General features: G+C 38.4%; 1 protein-coding gene across 1 annotated transcript; it reads right to left on the reverse strand.

Moving 5' to 3' along the window:
- Positions 1-10,679: 10,679 nt before the first annotated feature.
- LOC131355675 (E3 ubiquitin-protein ligase TRIM39-like) lies at positions 10,680-15,041 on the reverse strand. Its single transcript, XM_058394095.1, is given in 5 exon segments — positions 10,680-11,799; positions 12,066-12,089; positions 12,480-12,506; positions 13,622-13,648; positions 14,449-15,041. Coding segments are annotated over 5 exon segments (600 nt in total). The 5' UTR covers positions 14,465-15,041; the 3' UTR covers positions 10,680-11,293.
- Positions 15,042-18,609: the final 3,568 nt, after the last annotated feature.

Raw genomic sequence — 18,609 nt, forward strand, 5'->3', positions numbered from 1 at the left:
TGTGTTGTTGTTTTTGTTTTGTAGCTATATGTTGTTGTGTTGTCTATGTAGCACCAGGGTCCTGGAGAAACGTTGTTTCATTTCACTATGTACTGCATCAGCTATATGTGGTTGAAATGACAATAAAGCTTCTTGACTTAAACATAAAATTTTAGAGTGATGTTAATGTTATGTGAGTATGTAAATATTGCTAATTTAAGTGAATTTTGAACGAAATGCCACTGAAAAAGCAAAAAAATAAAATTGTTTAGATCACCACTGTTTTGAAAACATTGACCTAAGTTTGCCAAAAAAGTGTGATATGGATTAAGATAAACCCATAGACTTTGACTTGGTCTGCTCTAAACCATCAGACAGTAAGACAAGTTTTTGCTAATGCTCAAAATAAAATAAGCTCATACGAACAAGTTTAATATAATTGAATAAAATATATAATCTTTATTGTACAATACCAGCAAATGCATACATTTTCAAATTACATTTTACATTATTCCAATATATTTATTTTACATTTTTATTTCATTTCTTCATTCCTTGCTTGCTTTTAAGATGTATTTCTGAATGGTGTTTCTCCTAAACACTGTTTAGAATGAGAAACTTTGTGCCAGTCAGTGACAGCAGAGCAGTACTGATCACTAAAAAAGACTTTACGGAAGTGAGTAATTTTATTCCTTCATTCATCTTCATCAAGTGATTTGTCCTGGTCTGTGTTATGGTGGATCCAGAGACATTAAATTACTCATTTTGCTGAAGTCCTTCATATTCTTGCTCATATTTATATTTACAAATTATGCAACAAAAAAAGACATGGAACTTTTAATAATAATAATAATAATAATAATAATAATAATAATAAACACTGTATTTTACTCATGTAAGACATCCGGAAATAGAACAAATCTGTAAATGCCACATTAGTCACAGTTACTAACTACTGCCATGTTAGTGAATGCTCCATACCTTCAGCTGAGATTAAAACTGCAGGTCTGTGGAGAGATGCAGGTCTAATCCCCACATCTAATCACAAAACAAACCTTACTGATCATTTACCAAATATTAACAACATTTACTAAGAACTGACATCATGTTCTGGAGAAAATAAACAGCATTAAATAGCATCCTAACCTGAAAACTCACCTCATTAACAGATATACACCTGGCAAGGTGTCAGATTCTCAACTACAATAAGTGGTGATTTTTAGTGGTGGAGAAAATGTTAGTTAACACTCTAAATTCAACTCAAGTGAGAGCTAGAAAGTAGCACAGATGGCAGCTTTAATGACAGGAATCATATTAACAGCACATAAGCTCTAAATAATCCAGTAACATTCATGCGTCTTTATAAAATTCCTAAATGTCTAGAGTTGAATAAATCCATTAATAATAATAATAATAATAATTATTTACAAAAGTTCAAAATGTTAAAAAATATAAATCAGATATTTATTCAGTAACAGCAGAGATGATCAGTGGTGCTGAATTACCATTTTCACTATACCAAGGATTGAAGTATGGATAAAGTTTCTCAGCGAAAGACTGAGCAGTGAAAGAGTAGATATAAGAGCTGGACTTCACGTCATAAAAGGAGACCAGACCCTCCTCATAATCCACAAATACCCCCACCACCTCCACCTTCTCTCTCAGTGTGAGGGGAACATCAGTATCAGCATAAGCCTTATACTCATTCTCATTCCTCAGTCCCACAGTCCAGAATCCAGTCTGAGGACTCCGTGGAATCCACTCCTTCCTGTTAATGTTCTCTCTTACAACTCCTAATGTCCATGCAGATTTCTCTCTGACCTGCACCTCAAAATAAAATCTCCTTTCCTAACTCTGCTTTCCCAGAACACAGAGATAATTAAATCTCTGTGGTGTATCAGGGAGATCCTGTCATGTGTCTCCATGTGTCACTTGTTTTCCATCATCAGACACAGTGAGTTCAGGATGAGCTGTATCAGGATCCAGAGTCACATCCACTGAGAGAAACACACAGAAACATTTTATACCATAGCACCAATTATTCATTCAGAGAAACTGTGTATGAGTGCATGAGAGAGACTGAGTAATTATTGTTATGTTATAAATAATCATGATGAATAACAGCATCCTGATGTTGTTTGTGAGGTTGACGTTGCTTTAAAGAGAGCGCACACAAACAAGATCAACATTCACACAAAAAACACAAACACAGCACAGACTTTCATTTCATTAGACTGAAGAAAATGTTGAAATTGTTCTTACCTGCAAATAACCTCTTCTTTAGTTAATATTTAATATTTTCTAATTTTGTAACACTTTCAATTGTCTAACATGTATTCAGGATCAGCTACTGCTCACTCTGATTTCAGTCTAAAAGCCTTCTATGATTTATATGACCTGAGCTGAACGGAATTTGTTAGGATTCTTTTAAATTAACTTAGAAGGAGCTGGAATTTCTACCCTCTGCTCAGATCTGCACCTTTTTGTGAACCTTCACAATGTTAAATTGTGTCTCTAAGTCAAAGAGTCTGAAACAGTCTAACATCCTCACAGTTACCTTTATGATTCCTCTGATGTTATATAATTGTTAAATGATTAATTTCACTTCACAAAGTGGAACATGATGTTACAGGTCAGTTATGGTCATATAGCAAATGTCATTTAATGTCCAGGGACCGATGATTTTGATTCTCTAATCTTCTTACCGAACCCTTTATGGAGTGAAATCAGAGTCAATAGAATCTGTACCTCTAATTTGAATGATAAGTAGAAAAATGTTACATTTTCAATCTGAAATTCAAATATTGAAAATGTAGGTTGAATTCACTCAATAAATCTATTTCCTGTTTACTTCCGGTTTACTGAATTTGCTAGCATTCATTAAAATAAACATGAGAAGGAGCTGAAATTCTGCCCTCTGTCCTGATCTGCATTTTCTTATTAAATTGTGTCTCTAAGTCCAAGAAGCTCAAACAATCTAATAACCTTACAGCTTCATTTGTGATTACGTTTGATCAGTGATATTGTTTTTTTGATATTGATATTTATTATTGATATTTATTGATATTGATATTTTATTTTCAGTGATATTTATTTTAGTTATTTAATCAGTATGATTTATAAAAAAAAAAAGTTCATTGTTACCTGCATTTTGCTTGTATTTTTGAAGTTCTGAGGAAAAAATATATACATTTGTTTACAAAACATATAAACAAACTAACTAACTAAAATAAATTAATTTGTCAGTAAGTAATATAATGTACTATGACTGACGTGTTTGTATAACCAACACTTTTTTAACACAATTGTTGTAACCAAGTAAATAATATATGCACACTAACAGTAAACGGATGTAGTCATTTAAATCACAGTTTCTTAGATAGCACATGAGTATGCAGGGACTAAGCAGGGTTATGTTAATGTTAATAGTCAACAGTAATAAAACCAATAATTAGTTCATAAGTACATACTGAACAATTAACCAGCACTCATTGGTAGTTAGTAATATTGAATATTTTGTTGATTCTTGCTCTGCCACAGCTAGCTGGAGCTGGGCATGTTGCCATGGTAACAATCAGATTGGCTGACAACAATCTGTTTCACTATTGTCTGCTAGCACCTTACTATAACATTACTAAAACATCAGCCATGCAGTGTGGAGGATTAGCAGCAGTATAGCATGCTGACAGACAAAACAACATGCTCTCTACTCATAGTTCTTCCAGCCCATGCCTGCTGCTGAACAAGGGCTCTAGTACATTAGTACATTAGCTTTCAGAAAACCAGGGTGCTTAGGAGAAGCCTGATGTGTTTTATTTTTATCCTTGTAGCCTTTTCTGATTGTAGATTACTCATAAATACTTTTTTCAGATGTGGTAGTGTGAGCTTGATTATGTTAAATAATTATTCTGCCTCATATAACAACATTCTGATGTACAGGGTGAGGCTCTATACTCTCCCAGTTATTTTTTATTAATGAAGTATCCTTTCACTTTTGTAGAAAGAGCTTGTGGGAATAGAAGTGAATAGATTGAGGTGAGAGTTTGAGTCCATACTGATTTAAATCACTCTTTACAGACAGCATGGGCAACTCTGGACTACTGACTAAAACACAGGTTCTTTATTCTTGGGGTATTAAAGTGAGAGCATTAAAGCAGGAAAAACATTATGTCCTGGATTTCTCCAGGAACACAGTTGGGAATCTGTGTGGACAAAAGATAAAAAAGGTAAAACTGCAGTATGATTTAGATATTACCTTTCTCGTAACCAAAGTCAAAGTCAAAGTCAAGTCAAAGAAGCTTTATTGTCACTTCAACCATATATAGCTGATGCAGTACACAGTGAAGTGAAACAACGTTCCTCCTAGACCAAAGATGCTACACATAACACAGACAAAGTACAGTGACGCAGACAAACATTGAGATAAACATAGAGATAAAACTAAACTATACTTAAGGTGCAAGAAAACTAGACATACAACAGAAGTGCACAGGATGACAAGACAGGACAGTGCAGACAGACAACATATAGACCGACTCTGTGTAAAAGAACAGTGTAGACAGTGAGTGCAAATATTAAAGTGACACATGTAAACAGGAAGTGTAAAGTGTAATGTAAAGTGACATATGCGCGCAAACAGGACAATTTGTGTGTGTGTGTGTGTGCGTGTCCAGCTCAGTTCAGTTCTCTGTTGAGATCAGATCTTGGTTGTATATGTGTGTGTGCGTGTGTGTGTATGTGTGTGTGTATGTGTGTGTGTGTCCAGCTCAGTTCAGTTCTCGGTTGAGATATCTGATTGCCTGAGGGAAGAAGCTGTTCAACAGTCTGGTTGTGCGGGTCTGAATGCTTTGGTACCTCTTTCCGGATGGCAGGAGGGTGAAGAGTGTGTGTGAGGGGTGTGTGGGATCATCCATAATGCTGTTAGCTTTGCGGATGCAGCGTGTGGAGTAAATGTCTGTTATAGAGGGGAGAGAGACTCCAATGATCTTCTCACCTGTCCTCACTATCCGCTGAAGGGTCTTGCGATCCGAGACGGTGCAATTCCCAAAACAGGCAGTGATGCAGCTGCTCAGGACGCTCTCGATGGTCCCTCTGTAGAAGGTGGTCAGGATGGGAAGTGGAAGATGAGCCTTCCTTACCAGATGAGGTCCTCCGCCAGGTGAATGCCAAAGAATTTTGTGCTCTTGACGATCTCCACGATGGACCCGTCGATGTTCAGTGGAGATTCCATAAAGTTGTATAGGACAGTCAGGAGAGTCACACACAAAAACATCCCTGAAAGAGTTTATCTTTATCGCTCCAGTCTGTTTCACAAGATAAATAGCACTATACAAATTACACTAGGTGCACAATTCATCTGATCTCAAAACTCAAAACACTTAATAATTAGTTGTCTTAATAAATCGCTAAAAGAGACCCTTTGTCTCACAGCTCTGCATCATATTGTTGTTTCCGTGCACCAGCCCTTATAATACACCTGTTTTTCTGGTTTTGGAGTGGGGGTTTTGGAGTGGGGGTTTTAGGGAACTTACAGTGGGAAGTGAGAATATTCAAACTAAACCACACACTCGGTTATTAAAGGGATACTCCACCCTGAATGATTTCTATAGTACTCTACAGTGTTGTATAAAGTACCCAAAAGCCGTACTTGAGTAAAAGTACAGGTATTTTGTTAGAAAATGACTCAAGTAAAAGTTAAAGTCAACCATTATAATTCTACTTGAGTAAAAGTCTTAAAGTATTTGAAATAAACTGTACTTAAGTATCAGAAGTAATATTTTCATGAATGTATTGAGAGTAAAAGTAGAAGTAAATTAATAAAAAAAAAGCAAGACTGTAATAATTTGGAGAATTATGAATTTTATTCTGTATTGCTTTCTTTCTTAAACTTCTCAATAAGTGCACCACCAAAAAATAAGACTTGCATGAAAGAAAGGAGAGGCCTTTAGAACTGTATTGTAATGAAGTGTACAGTATCAGTGTTTCCATACATGTGCGCTTGTAGCTAAGGCCATGTCCACACATAGCTGGGGATTTTTAAGAAGGGAGATTTTTCTCTGTGTTTTGACCTTTTGTCCACATGCTAATGCAGTTTGAGGTCGTTGAAAAACTCCAAAGTAAAGATTTTCCAAAACTCCGTTTTGAGTGGTGTTGTGTGGACAGGGGAAACAGAGATTTTGACAAATTGACATCATTGTCTGTGTGCCCGTCTCCTTGATTTGATGTCAGCCTTGTTTATGAAGATATTTTGTGCAATAGCAGACTTGCATAAACTTGCGTAAAACGTTTCTTACTGGACTTTTTACATGCGTGCACATACACGCGCTGTTACTCACACATTACGTTCATGAACAGAGGGCCGGAATGTAATACGGAGCTCACTGCTGCTGCATACAGAAGTCCCACAACACACACAGCAGTGGCGGTTCTGGATGAGACCCGGTTGGACTTCTACATTCTACAATGAAATTTTCGCATGTCAAGGGCATCGCTTTCACGCGACACGCCATTGTTGTTAAACTACCGGAACCGGTAATAAAGTTTTGTCTTGGCTTCTGATTAACTAGGCATGCTCCTGAAAGCACTTAACAGGGCGTTTTGCGTTTTCATGTGGACAAAGATATTTTTAACACGTAGGTCGTGTGGACAGAATAAATAAAAACAAAGAAAAATCTCTGTTTTTAAAAATACCCAGCTACGTGTGGACATGGCCTAAAGTCATCACTAACCACAAACTTCCTTTACCGCAGATTTGGACGCAGGTTTTTTTTGTAGTAAGTAACGAAAATGCCGAACAGAAAATGTGTCGGAGTAAAAGTATAGAATTTGTTTCAAAAAAGTAGTGAAGTAAAATTAAAAGTTGACAGAAATATAAAATCTCAAGTAAAGTACAAAAACTCTCAAAAAATACTTAGGTACTATAACGAAGTAATTTTACTTTGTTACATTACACCACTGGTACTCTATGTAATTATCTCTAAATTAATTTTTGTAATGACATTGCAGGTTGACTGTATTAATTTATAGTGTTTATTATTCTAGAGTGATGCAGCAGAGCTTTAGTCCTTCAGTCTGTCCAGCTCTCTGAACTCCTCATCTGTTTATGAGACTTAAACAGAGCTCTCCTTGATCCTGTTTTACACCAGACTGCTCTAATGCTGTGATTAATGCACTTCCAGATTCATTAAACTGCCCTTTACACCAGACACTGACAGAGTATTTCATAACAAACAGCACATGTGTAATGTTTCCATCTGCAGACTCCTGTAACAGTGAAATCTCTGGCATCAGTTCAAAGTGCCACAGTGCATAGACGTAAAAATCAAAGTTTATGTAATAATATATAGTGGTAGTGCATGGTTAATTCTGTTTCAGTTAAATGTTATTTGTAAAGCTATTTTAATAATGGACATTTACAGGAATAAATCATTTTAGTAAATACAGTAAATGGGCAGTGAAGCTTGGGACATGCAGAGAGAGAGAGAGAGAGAGAGAGAGAGAGTTTCTATCTTGGATATTTCCCAGAGAATCGAATGGAATTGATTTGAATGGAAGCAACACTACTGCTACTATGGCGACTCTATCAACTTGGAGGATTATACAGCATCAGTGACCAGATACATAGGCCAGTGCATTAATGATGTGACTGTCTCCAAGACCACCACACACCCCAACCAGAAGCCATGGATGATTGCAAAAGTGCGTGTGCTGCTGAAAGCTAGAGACTCCGCCTTCAGATCAGGGGACAAGACGGCCTTAAAAACAGAAAGTGCCAAACTGCCCCGAACCATCAAAGAAGCAAAGCCACTTTCAGGACAGGCGATCACAAAGTATAAGACCACTTCACCTACCTGTGATAGTGACGCCTCCCTCTCAGATGTGCTGAACAACTTCTATGCACGGTTTGAGGTACAGTACAACGAAGCGGTGAGGAAGACCATCCCTCCTCCCAACGACCAGGTGCTCTGCCTATCCATGGCTGATGTGAAGAGAACTCTATGCTGAGATAACCGACAGAAGTCTGCTGGACCAGACAACATTCCTGGCAGAGTGTTCAGGGAATGTGCAGAATACCTAGCCGATGTCTTCACTGACACCTTCAACATTTCCCTGAGCAGCACTATTCTTCCTACGTGCATCAAGACAATCCCCATGCCGAAGAAGCTACCACCCCCACTGGACCCCTTGCACTTTGCATATCGTCCAAACCGCTCCACGGACAGTGCCATTACCAAAACTTCCATCTGGCCCTCACTCACCTGAACAATAGGGACTCATACATATGATTGCTGTTCATAGACTTCAGTTTAGCATTCAATATAATCATTCCTCAGCACCTGATTGAGAAGCTGAGCCTGCTGGGCCTGAACACATCCCTTTGTAAAACGGATCCGGGAAATTCCTGACCTAAGTCAGTCCAAATCGGGAACAGCATCTCCAGCACCACCACACTGAACACTGGAGCTCCTCAGGGCTGTGTGCTCAGTCCACTGCTGTTCAGTCTGCTGACTCACAACTGCGCAGCAATGCACAGCTCAAACCACATCAAGTTCATCGATGACATGAACATGGTGGGTCTCATCAGCAAGAATGATGAGGCAGCATACAGAGATGAGGTGCAACAGCTAGCAGCCTGGTGTAAAGCCAACAACCTGTCTCTGAAAGTCGACAAAACTAAAGAGATGGTTGTTGACTTTAAGAGAGCACAGAGTGGCCATTCTCCGCTGTACATTGATGGATTCTCTGAGGAGATCGTTAAGACTACCAAATTCTTTGGTGTTCATCTGGTCACTGTGGGAGATAATTTTGTAAATGAGAATATATGTATAAGGTATGTGTGAAATAATCAGGGGGACAGCAGGAGTGAGTTCTCAGGTAAAGTTTATTCGTTAGGTCGTTTAAGCTTAAGAACAATATAAGGTTTAACACGGCATGTTGGCCTGTCACGGGCCTTGCACACAGGCTGCAAGGGCTTTGAAGAACAAGTAGTTGTATCAATGATGTCAGTCTGGCAGGCTTTCTCTGCGGTACCAGGCTTTCCAAACTTGGACCAATCAATGGCAGAGGCGCACCCTAGATTGTTATGGTTAATCTTCGCTCCATTGGTACCTTGAGCGGTAGTGAGCTCATCATGAAGTAAACGCAGTGCGTGCTGGATGGCAATGGTGGTACCAGGCGAAATATCTAGAGAACATACGTGGAAGACAGCGGATAAATCAGAAAATCCGTAAGGTGTAAAAGTTAATAAAAGAAAGGGGTGTTGGTCCCTAAAGAACTGAGAACTTACCCATGCTGTCTCCTGAAGAAGAATGAGGTATTGGCGAGAGTGAGGCCAAAGACAATCCCACTGGTGGGGGCGGAAACGCCCAATTTTTAATATAATGATTCAGGAAAGTTTAATTATAATGGTATTCGAAAAGTTGTAAATCCAAAGATAATGGTGTAAAAAAAGAATCTAAAAGGTCAAAAAAGAAAGATGGGTGGGATTGTCTAGGCAAAGAACCAGTGATGTGTTGCATTGGGAAGATAAGGGAAATGTATATAAAGGCTGTAGTTGGAGTTCCCTGAGTAGAGGTTGTTGGGACGTTCATGCGTGAGCATCTCAATTCTTGTATCAGCGCTGATTACAAAATAAAATCTCTTATCTGTATTCATCTAGTCTGTTTGATTGGCTTATTTAGTTTTGAGGCCTTACTAACTATGAGTCTCACTTAGACTGAGCTGTCGGGTCAGTGTGGAGCTGGAGTCAGATTTTAGTAGTGAATACAGTAGATTTTTATTCCACATCACTCAACACCAGCTTAATCACCAAGAAAGCCCAGCAGAGTCTCTACTTGAGGAAAAGCAGCTGGAGGTGCATTTATATGACAAACTTGATTCCTGTGTGAACAAATAAGCAAACTGGATGTGTTTTGTGGTGTGTGTTAGTAACCCAGTGTACATCTTGTAGATTGTAATTGTTAATGCTATGTGAGTATGTAAATATTGCTAATTTAAGTGAATTTTGAACGTTATGCCACTGAAAAAGCAAAAAAATAAAATTGTTTAGATCACCACTGTTTTGAAAACATTGACCTAAGTTTGCCAAAAAAGTGTGATATGGATTAAGATAAACCCATAGACTTTGACTTGGTCTGCTCTAAACCATCAGACAGTAAGACAAGTTTTTGCTAATGCTCAAAATAAAATAAGCTCATATAAAAAAGTTTAATATAATTGAATAAAATATATAATCTTTATTGTACAATACCAGCAAATGCATACATTTTCAAATTACATTTTACATTATTCCAATATATTTATTTTACATTTTTATTTCATTTCTTCATTCCTTGCTTGCTTTTAAGATGTATTTCTGAATGGTGTTTCTCCTAAACACTGTTTAGAATGAGAAACTTTGTGCCAGTCAGTGACAGCAGAGCAGTACTGATCACTAAAAGAAGACTTTACGGAAGTGAGTAATTTTATTCCTTCATTCATCTTCATCAAGTGATTTGTCCTGGTCTGTGTTATGGTGGATCCAGAGACATTAAATTACTCATTTGCTGAAGTCCTTCATATTCTTGCTCATATTTATATTTACAAATTATGCAACAAAAAAAAAGACATGGAACTTTTAATAATAATAATAATAATAATAATAATAATAATAATAATAATAATAATAATAATAATAATAATAATAATAATAATAAACGCTGTATCTTACTCATATAAGACATCCAGAAATAGAACAAATCTGTAAATGCCACATTAGTCACAGTTACTAACTACTGCCATGTTAGTGAATCCTCCACACCTTCAGCTGAGATTAAAACTGCAGGTCTGTGGAGAGATGCAGGTCTAATCCAAATACATCCCCACATCTAATCACAAAAATCTTACTGATCATTTACCAAATATTAACAACATTTACTAAGAACTGACATCATGTTCTGGAGAAAATAAACAGCATTAAATAGCATCCTAACCTGAAAACTCACCTCATTAACAGATATACACCTGGCAAGGTGTCAGATTCTCAACTATAATAAGTGGTGATTTTTAGTGGTGGAGAAAATGTTAGTTAACACTCTAAATTCAACTCAAGTGAGAGCTAGAAAGTAGCACAGATGGCAGCTTTAATGACAGGAATCATATTAACAGCACATAAGCTCTAAATAATCCAGTAACATTCATGCGTCTTTATAAAATTCCTAAATGTCTAGAGATGAATAAATCCATTATTTACAAAAGTTCAAAATGCTAAAAAATATAAATCAGATATTAATTCAGTAACAGCAGAGATGATCAGTGGTGCTGAATTATCATTACTTCAGTCCTTGGTATAATTATCACTATACCAAGGACTGAAGTATGGATAAAGTTTCTCAGTGAAAGACTGAGCAGTGAAAGAGTAGATATGAGAGCTGGACTTCACGTCATAAAAGGAGACCAGACCCTCCTCATAATCCACAAATACCCCCACCTCCTCCACCTTCTCTCTCAGTGTGAGGGGGACATCAGGACCAGCATAAGCCTTATACTCATTCTCATTCCTCAGTCCCACAGTCCAGAATCCAGTCTGAGGACTCAGTGGAATCCACTCCTTCCTCTTAATGTTCTCTCTTACAACTCCTAATGTCCATGCAGTTTTCCCTCTGACCTGCACCTCATAATAAAATCTCCTTTCCTAACTCTGCTTTCCCAGAACACAGAGATAATTAAATCTCTGTGGTGTATCAGGGAGATCCTGTCATGTGTCTCCATGTGTCACTTGTTTTCCATCATCAGACACAGTGAGTTCAGGATGAGCTGTATCAGGATCCAGAGTCACATCCACTGAGAGAAACACACAGAAACATTTTATACCATAGCACCAATTATTCATTCAGAGAAACAGTGTATGAGTGCATGAGAGAGACTGAGTAATTAATGTTGTTATAAATAATCATGATGAATAACAGCATCCTGATGTTGTTTGTGAGGTTGACAGCGCTGCTTTAAAGAGAGCGCACACAAACAAGATCAACATTCACACAAAAAACACAAACACAGCACAGACTTTCATTTCATTAGACTGAAGAAAATGTTGAAATTGTTCTTACCTGCAAACAACTTCTTTAGAAGGTCTTATGAACAAAACAATAAAATAGTTAATATTTAATATTTTTTAATACTTTGAATTGTCTAACAAGTATTCAGGATCGGCTACTGCTGACTCTGATTTCAGTTTAAAAGCCTTCGAATATATATATGACCTGAGCTGAACGGAATTTGTTAGGATTCTTTGAAATTTACATGAGAAGGAGCTGTAATTTCTACCCTCTGATCAGATCTGCAGCTTTTTGTGAACCTTCACAATGTTAAATTGTGTCTAAGTCAAAGAGGCTGAAACTCACAGTCTAACATCCTCACAGTTACCTTTATTATTACACTGGATCAGAGAGATAGTCTGTTAAATTTATTTTCCAATTATATAATAATTAAATGATTTTAAAGAACAAAACATTAATACTTACCGGTTCTTTGCTTCTCCATCTCTGAGGCTAAAACAGATAAAATTGTTTTAAGAATTTTGTGTAAATTGTATATAAATAAAAGTATAAATAGATTCAGCAGTGTAACGTAATAACATAAATGGACAACACAGTCAGAATGCAGTTATGTAACTGTCCTCTGATGTTATATAATTGTTATATGATTAAGTTCACTTCACAAAGGGGAACATGATGTTACAGGTCAGTTATGGGTCAAATAGAAAACAATTAAAATGTCAATTTTAATTTAAATGTCCAGGGACTGATGATTTTGATTCTCTAGTCTTCTTACAGAACCCTCTATGGAGTGAAATCAGAGTCAGCAGAATCTGTACCTCTAACTTGAATGATAAGTAGGAAAATGCTACATTTTCAATCTGAAATTCAAATATTGAAAATTTAGGTTGATTTAACTCAATATATCTATTTCCTGTTTACTTCCTGTTTACTGAATTTGCTAGCATTCATTAAAATAAACATAAGAAGGAGCCGAAATTCTGCCCTCTGTCCTGATCTGCATCTTTTTATTAAATTGTGTCTGTCACGTCCGGGACCCCCACCCTGTGCAGGGTTCGAACCAGAACTGCCATGGTGTTGCGTGCACGTGCCTGCACGCCATGGAGATAGAGACCAATACACAGGATTTAGTGAAGCGCTGCTATTATTACATAAAGACGAGACAGAGGGCAGCTAACTTAACACTAGACATTGCATGGTGTAAAACTACACAAAAGACAAAACCTAAACATGGCAAACCTAAACCTGACATAACACCACAGTTAACAATCACAGACAAAGACATGAACACAAGGATCCCTATTTATAGGGAGAGACATTAGGGCTAATGGAATACAGGTGACACACCAGGAATGAGAACAATGAGAAGGGCATAACACAAAAGACACAAAAAATTAGACTTCCAAGGTTCACCTGCCAGCGCCCTCTCTGGGCCTGGCAGGGAACTGTCCAGCTGTTCCTGACAGTCTCTAAATCCAAGAAGCTCAAACAATCTAATAACCTTACAGCTTCCTTTGTGATTACATTTGATCAGTGATATTGTCTGTTAAATTTATTTCAGTTATTTAATCAGTATGATTTATAAAAGAAAAAAAGTTCATTGTTACCTGCATTTTGCTTGTATTTTTGAAGTTCTGAAGAAAAACACAGATACATTTGTTTACAAAACAAATAAACAAACTAACTAACTAAAATAAATTAATCTGATAGTAAGTAATATAATGTACTATGACTGACGTGTTTGTATCTCTACTCTTAACCAAGTAAATAATATATGCACACTAACAGTAAACGGATGTAGTCATTTAAATCACGGTTTCTTAGATAGCACATGAGTATGCAGGGACTAAGCAGGGTTATGTTAATGTTAATAGTCAACAGTAATCAAAACCAATAATTAGTTCGTAAGTACATACTGAACAATTAACCAGCACTCATTGGTAGTTAGTAATATTGAATATTTTGTTGATTCTAGCTCTGCCACAGCTAGCTATACTAACATTACTAAAACATCAGCCAGTGCAGTGTGGAGGATTAGCAGCAGTATAGCATGCTGACAGACAAAACAACATGCTCTCTACTCATAGTTCTTCCAGCCCATGCCTGCTGCTGAACAAGGGCTCTAGTACATTAGTACATTAGCTTTCAGAAAAACAGGGTGCTTAGGAGAAGCCTGATGTGTTTTACTTTTATCCTTGTAGCCTTTTCTGATTGTAGATTACTCATAAATACTTTTTTTCAGATGTGGTATTCTGCCTCATATAACACCATTCTGATGTACAGGGTGAGGCTCTATACTCTCCCAGTTCTTTTTTATTCATGAAATATCCTTTCACTTTTGTAGAAAGAGCTTGTGGGAATAGAAGTGAATAGATGAAAAGATTGAATGATTGAATGATTTTCACTACACACACACATACAGTAGGTGTGTTACCTGATTGAGATTCCATAAAGTTGTAGACAGTCAGGAGAGTCACACACAAAACATCCTTTAAAGAGAGTTCATCATTACCGTTTCAGTCTGTTTCACAAACTAAATAATATAATACGAATTACACAATTTATCTCATCTCAGAAACTCAAAATACTTAATAATTAGTTGTTATTTTCTCAACAAAACTTTCAGGCCATATGCATGCACTCTAAACTCTAGAGATGTTCACCATTTCAAGAGGATAGCTTGTGTGCAGCAGCCAAGTTCATGTGCCCAGGGCATGCACAGCTTTGTATCAGATATCCACATTTTCATTCCTATAAGTAGTTTTAGATAAAGACTGTGATATTGTATGTTTTGTACATTTTTGTCTACATTTATCATCATTGGTCCCTTTTTTGTCTAGTAATCTACAACAGTATTGTCTTGTGTTTTTATACACATGTATATATTTTCTTATTTTTTGTTTAAAGAACCACACTTCTATGTACAACCACTAAAGGAACTGATTTTGATTTCATTGTGAGATATAATTGTTCTGACTTCACAACCTGTAGCCTTCAGTCAGTTAGAGACTAGCAACAGACTTAGCTTTCCACTAGGTTTTAAATTTGTTATTTGCAGAAAGCCATATAAAGCCTTGCTTAGCCAAAGTGAAATTAAAAGGGAGAGACAGAAGGTAACACAGGCATGAGGGCTTCCTGGGACATTAAGCCAACAAATCTAAGATTGAATGTGTGAAACATCCCAGTAATACTCTATACCCAAGAAGACCACAGATCTGCTCCTTTACCTAGAAAAAACTATTCAGAAAAGATGTGTTCGGTAAACAAAATGTTATAATGAATTTAAAATTTGACTAGGAGCTGATGCAGTGTGGATAAAGTTCTGGACTGGAGCTTTCTTATGCATCTGGACATCCAGACAGTACAGTATTACAATAATCTGGAGTGATCAGTATGATTATTTAGTAGTATTATTTAAAAAATATCAAACAAACTAGCAAAAACACATTCATATAAACATAACAGTTAAATAAACCAGCAAAAAGATTATTGAAGTACCATGGGGACAGTTGTCTACTTTAATTACCTGGCTACACATGCTAGCCATTTAAAAAACAGACCAGTGTTGCCATGAGTCAACTCTGAGAGCCAGCTTCCTCCAGGTGAAGGGGAGAGTCTGACCCAGACTGGAGGAGTTTAAGGAGAGTTGCCACGAGTGAACCGCCACTAGGTTGAGGACCTTGGATATCGGGAATGGGCTGACAAAGCAAGGGGCGAGCTTCCTGCAGGCCACTCTTAGGGGAAGGTCTTGGGTGGACAGCCAAACCCTCTGGCCCACATGGTAATGGGGTGCTGGTAGGTATCTGTGGTTGGCCTACCTGGCATAGCTTGTGGACGTCCTAAGTAGTGTGACAAAGGCTGAGGGGACTGAAGCTTCTAGTTACTGGGTGGACAATAGAGGGGGCTGGTAGTCATGGGGCTTAAAAAGGGGAGAGGCCAGTGGTGGGATGGAGGAGGAGGAATCTTCAGCACACAGGAATTGGAGGCCTTTCTCGAGCTCCTTGTTCAGATGCTCAGTCTGGCCATTGATCTGGAGACTGTAACCAGAAGACAGGCTGGTAGTAACTCCCAAGAGCTGGCTGAATTCCTTCCAGAAAAGAGAAGTGAACTGGGGGGCTCAGTTGGAGACTATACTATGGGGGATGTGTAGGCAGAAGACATGCTGGAGCAGAAGCATGCTGGGTGGTTTCCTTTGCCATGGGAAACTTAAGTAGTGGGATGAAGTGGGCCATGTTTGAGAAGCGATCAACCAGGACCACAGTGTTGCCAGAGGATGTTGGTAGTCTGGTGACAAAGACAAGAGAGATGTGGGCCCATGGTCTACAGGGAACAGGAAGAGGCCGAAGGAAGCCTGATGTGGATTTCTTGGGGCTCTTCTGCTGGGCACAAACTGGGCAGGCTGCCACAAATTCCTGGACATCTTTCTTGAAAGAGGGCCAGCAGAATCACTGCTGGAGGACTAAGAGCACCATAGGAGGACCTGGGATCACAGCTGATCAGGAACAAAGAGTCTTCCCTCTGGGCAGTTTAGGATGGTTGGTGGTGGTGCATCAGACTCTCTTCTCTATGTTCAGGCAAAGGGCTCGAATGGTGATGCCATTCGGAGAATAGGATCAGTGGTGAGCTTCTCAGGGTCTGGAATGAATTGGCGAGTTGGGTCAGGAAGTGACAGGATGGGTGCTGAGGTAAGGAGCATCTCAAACCTTTTGTGTATTTGTGTCTGTACGTGATTAGTATATTTTTCTTTTCTCTGTGAATTCGTGGAATTCATCTCAAATCTTTTTAGACAAAGCATTAATTACTAACATTCATTTTGACTTTTTGAGAACAGCGGTTGTGTCCATTCTAGATTCAATATGGGTTAATCCCCATTGAATGTACATAATAGGGCTCAATCATAATGTGTCTTAGTAATCCAGTATAGATCAGGTTGATTGTAAATGTGAAAGTTATTTGAGTATGTAAATATTGCTAATTAGAGTGAATTTTGAACTTAATGACACTGAAAAAGCAAAAAATAAAATAGTTTAGGCCACCACATTAATTGTTTTGAAAACATTGACCTCAGTTTGCCAAAAAGTGGGATATGGATTAAGATGAACACATTGACTTGTGCAGCTTAATCCACTAATATGCATCTTTCTGACAGCTCTAGCCCATCACACAGAAAGACATGTATTTGTTAATGCTCAAAATAAAATCATCCCTGTGCGTAAGAAGTCTATGGTTTCCTGCCTCAATGACTATTGTCCCGTCGCATTCACACCAGTTGTGGTGAAGCTTGTTATGAGGCACATCAAGACACAGCTAGTTTGTGTATCGTCCTAACCACTCCACGGACAATGCCATCACCACAAAACTCCATCTGGCCCTCACACACCTGGACTGTAAGGACTCATACGTACGAATGCTGTTCATAGATTTTAGTTCAGTATTCAACACAATCATCCCTTAACAACTGATTGAGAAGCCGAGCTTGCTAGGCCTGAACACCTCTTTCTGCAACTGGATCCTGGATTTCCTGACTGGGAGACCACAGTCAGTCCGGATCGGTAACAGCATCTCCAGCACCACCACACTGAGCACTGGAGCTCCTCAGGGCTTTGTGCTCAGTCCACTGCTGTTCACTTTGCTGACTCACAACTGTGCAGCAATGCACAGCTCCAACCATATCATCAAGTTTGCCGATGACACGACCGTGGTGGGTCTCATCAGTAAGAATGATGAGTCAGCATACAGGGAGGAGGTGCAACAGCTAACAGCCTGGTGTAAAGCCAACAAACTGTCTCTGAACGTCAACAAGACTAAAGAGATGGTTGTTGACTTCAGGAGAGAACAGAGTGACCATTCTCTGCTGTTCATTGACGGATCCTCTGCAGAGATCATCAAGAGCAACAAATTCCTTAGTGTTCATCTGACAGAGAACTTCACCTGGTCACTCAACACCAGCTCCATCACCAAGAAAGCCCAGCAGTGCCTCTACTTCCTGAGGAGGCTGAGGAAAGTCCATCTCCCTTCCCCCATCCTGACTGTGTTTTACAGAGGGACCATCGAGAGCGTCCTGAGCAGCTGCATCACTGGCTAGTTTGGGAACTGCACCATCTCGGATCACAAGACCCTTCAGCGGATAGTGAAGACAGCTGATAAGATCATTCTCTCCCCCCTCTATCACAGACATTTACACTACACACTGCATCCGCAAAGCAAACAGCATTGTGGAAGACCCCACACACCCCTCACACACACTCTTCACCCTCCTGCCATCTGGAAAGTTGTACTGGAGCATTCAGGCCCTCACAACCAGACTGTGTAACATTTTCTTCCCTCAAGCCATCAGACTTCTCAACACTCAGGACTGAACTGTACAAAACTCTCACACACACACACTCTCTCTCACCTGTGTGAACAAACTTATATTGGTCATTACTTATTGCACTAATATTTCATCCGCTGCTATATTTATGTTTATTTCTATTTGCACTACCTCAGCTGCTGCTACTGCAGTTTTGCACAATTCATGTTGTCATTATCATATATGTTATTAGTTACCTGTTTTTTTCTACAGTTCATGTTCTCTTTTTCGGCGCTAAGTGTC

The sequence above is a fragment of the Hemibagrus wyckioides genome, linkage group LG07 (genome assembly GCF_019097595.1).
Source record: "Hemibagrus wyckioides isolate EC202008001 linkage group LG07, SWU_Hwy_1.0, whole genome shotgun sequence".
NCBI lineage: Eukaryota > Metazoa > Chordata > Actinopteri > Siluriformes > Bagridae > Hemibagrus > Hemibagrus wyckioides.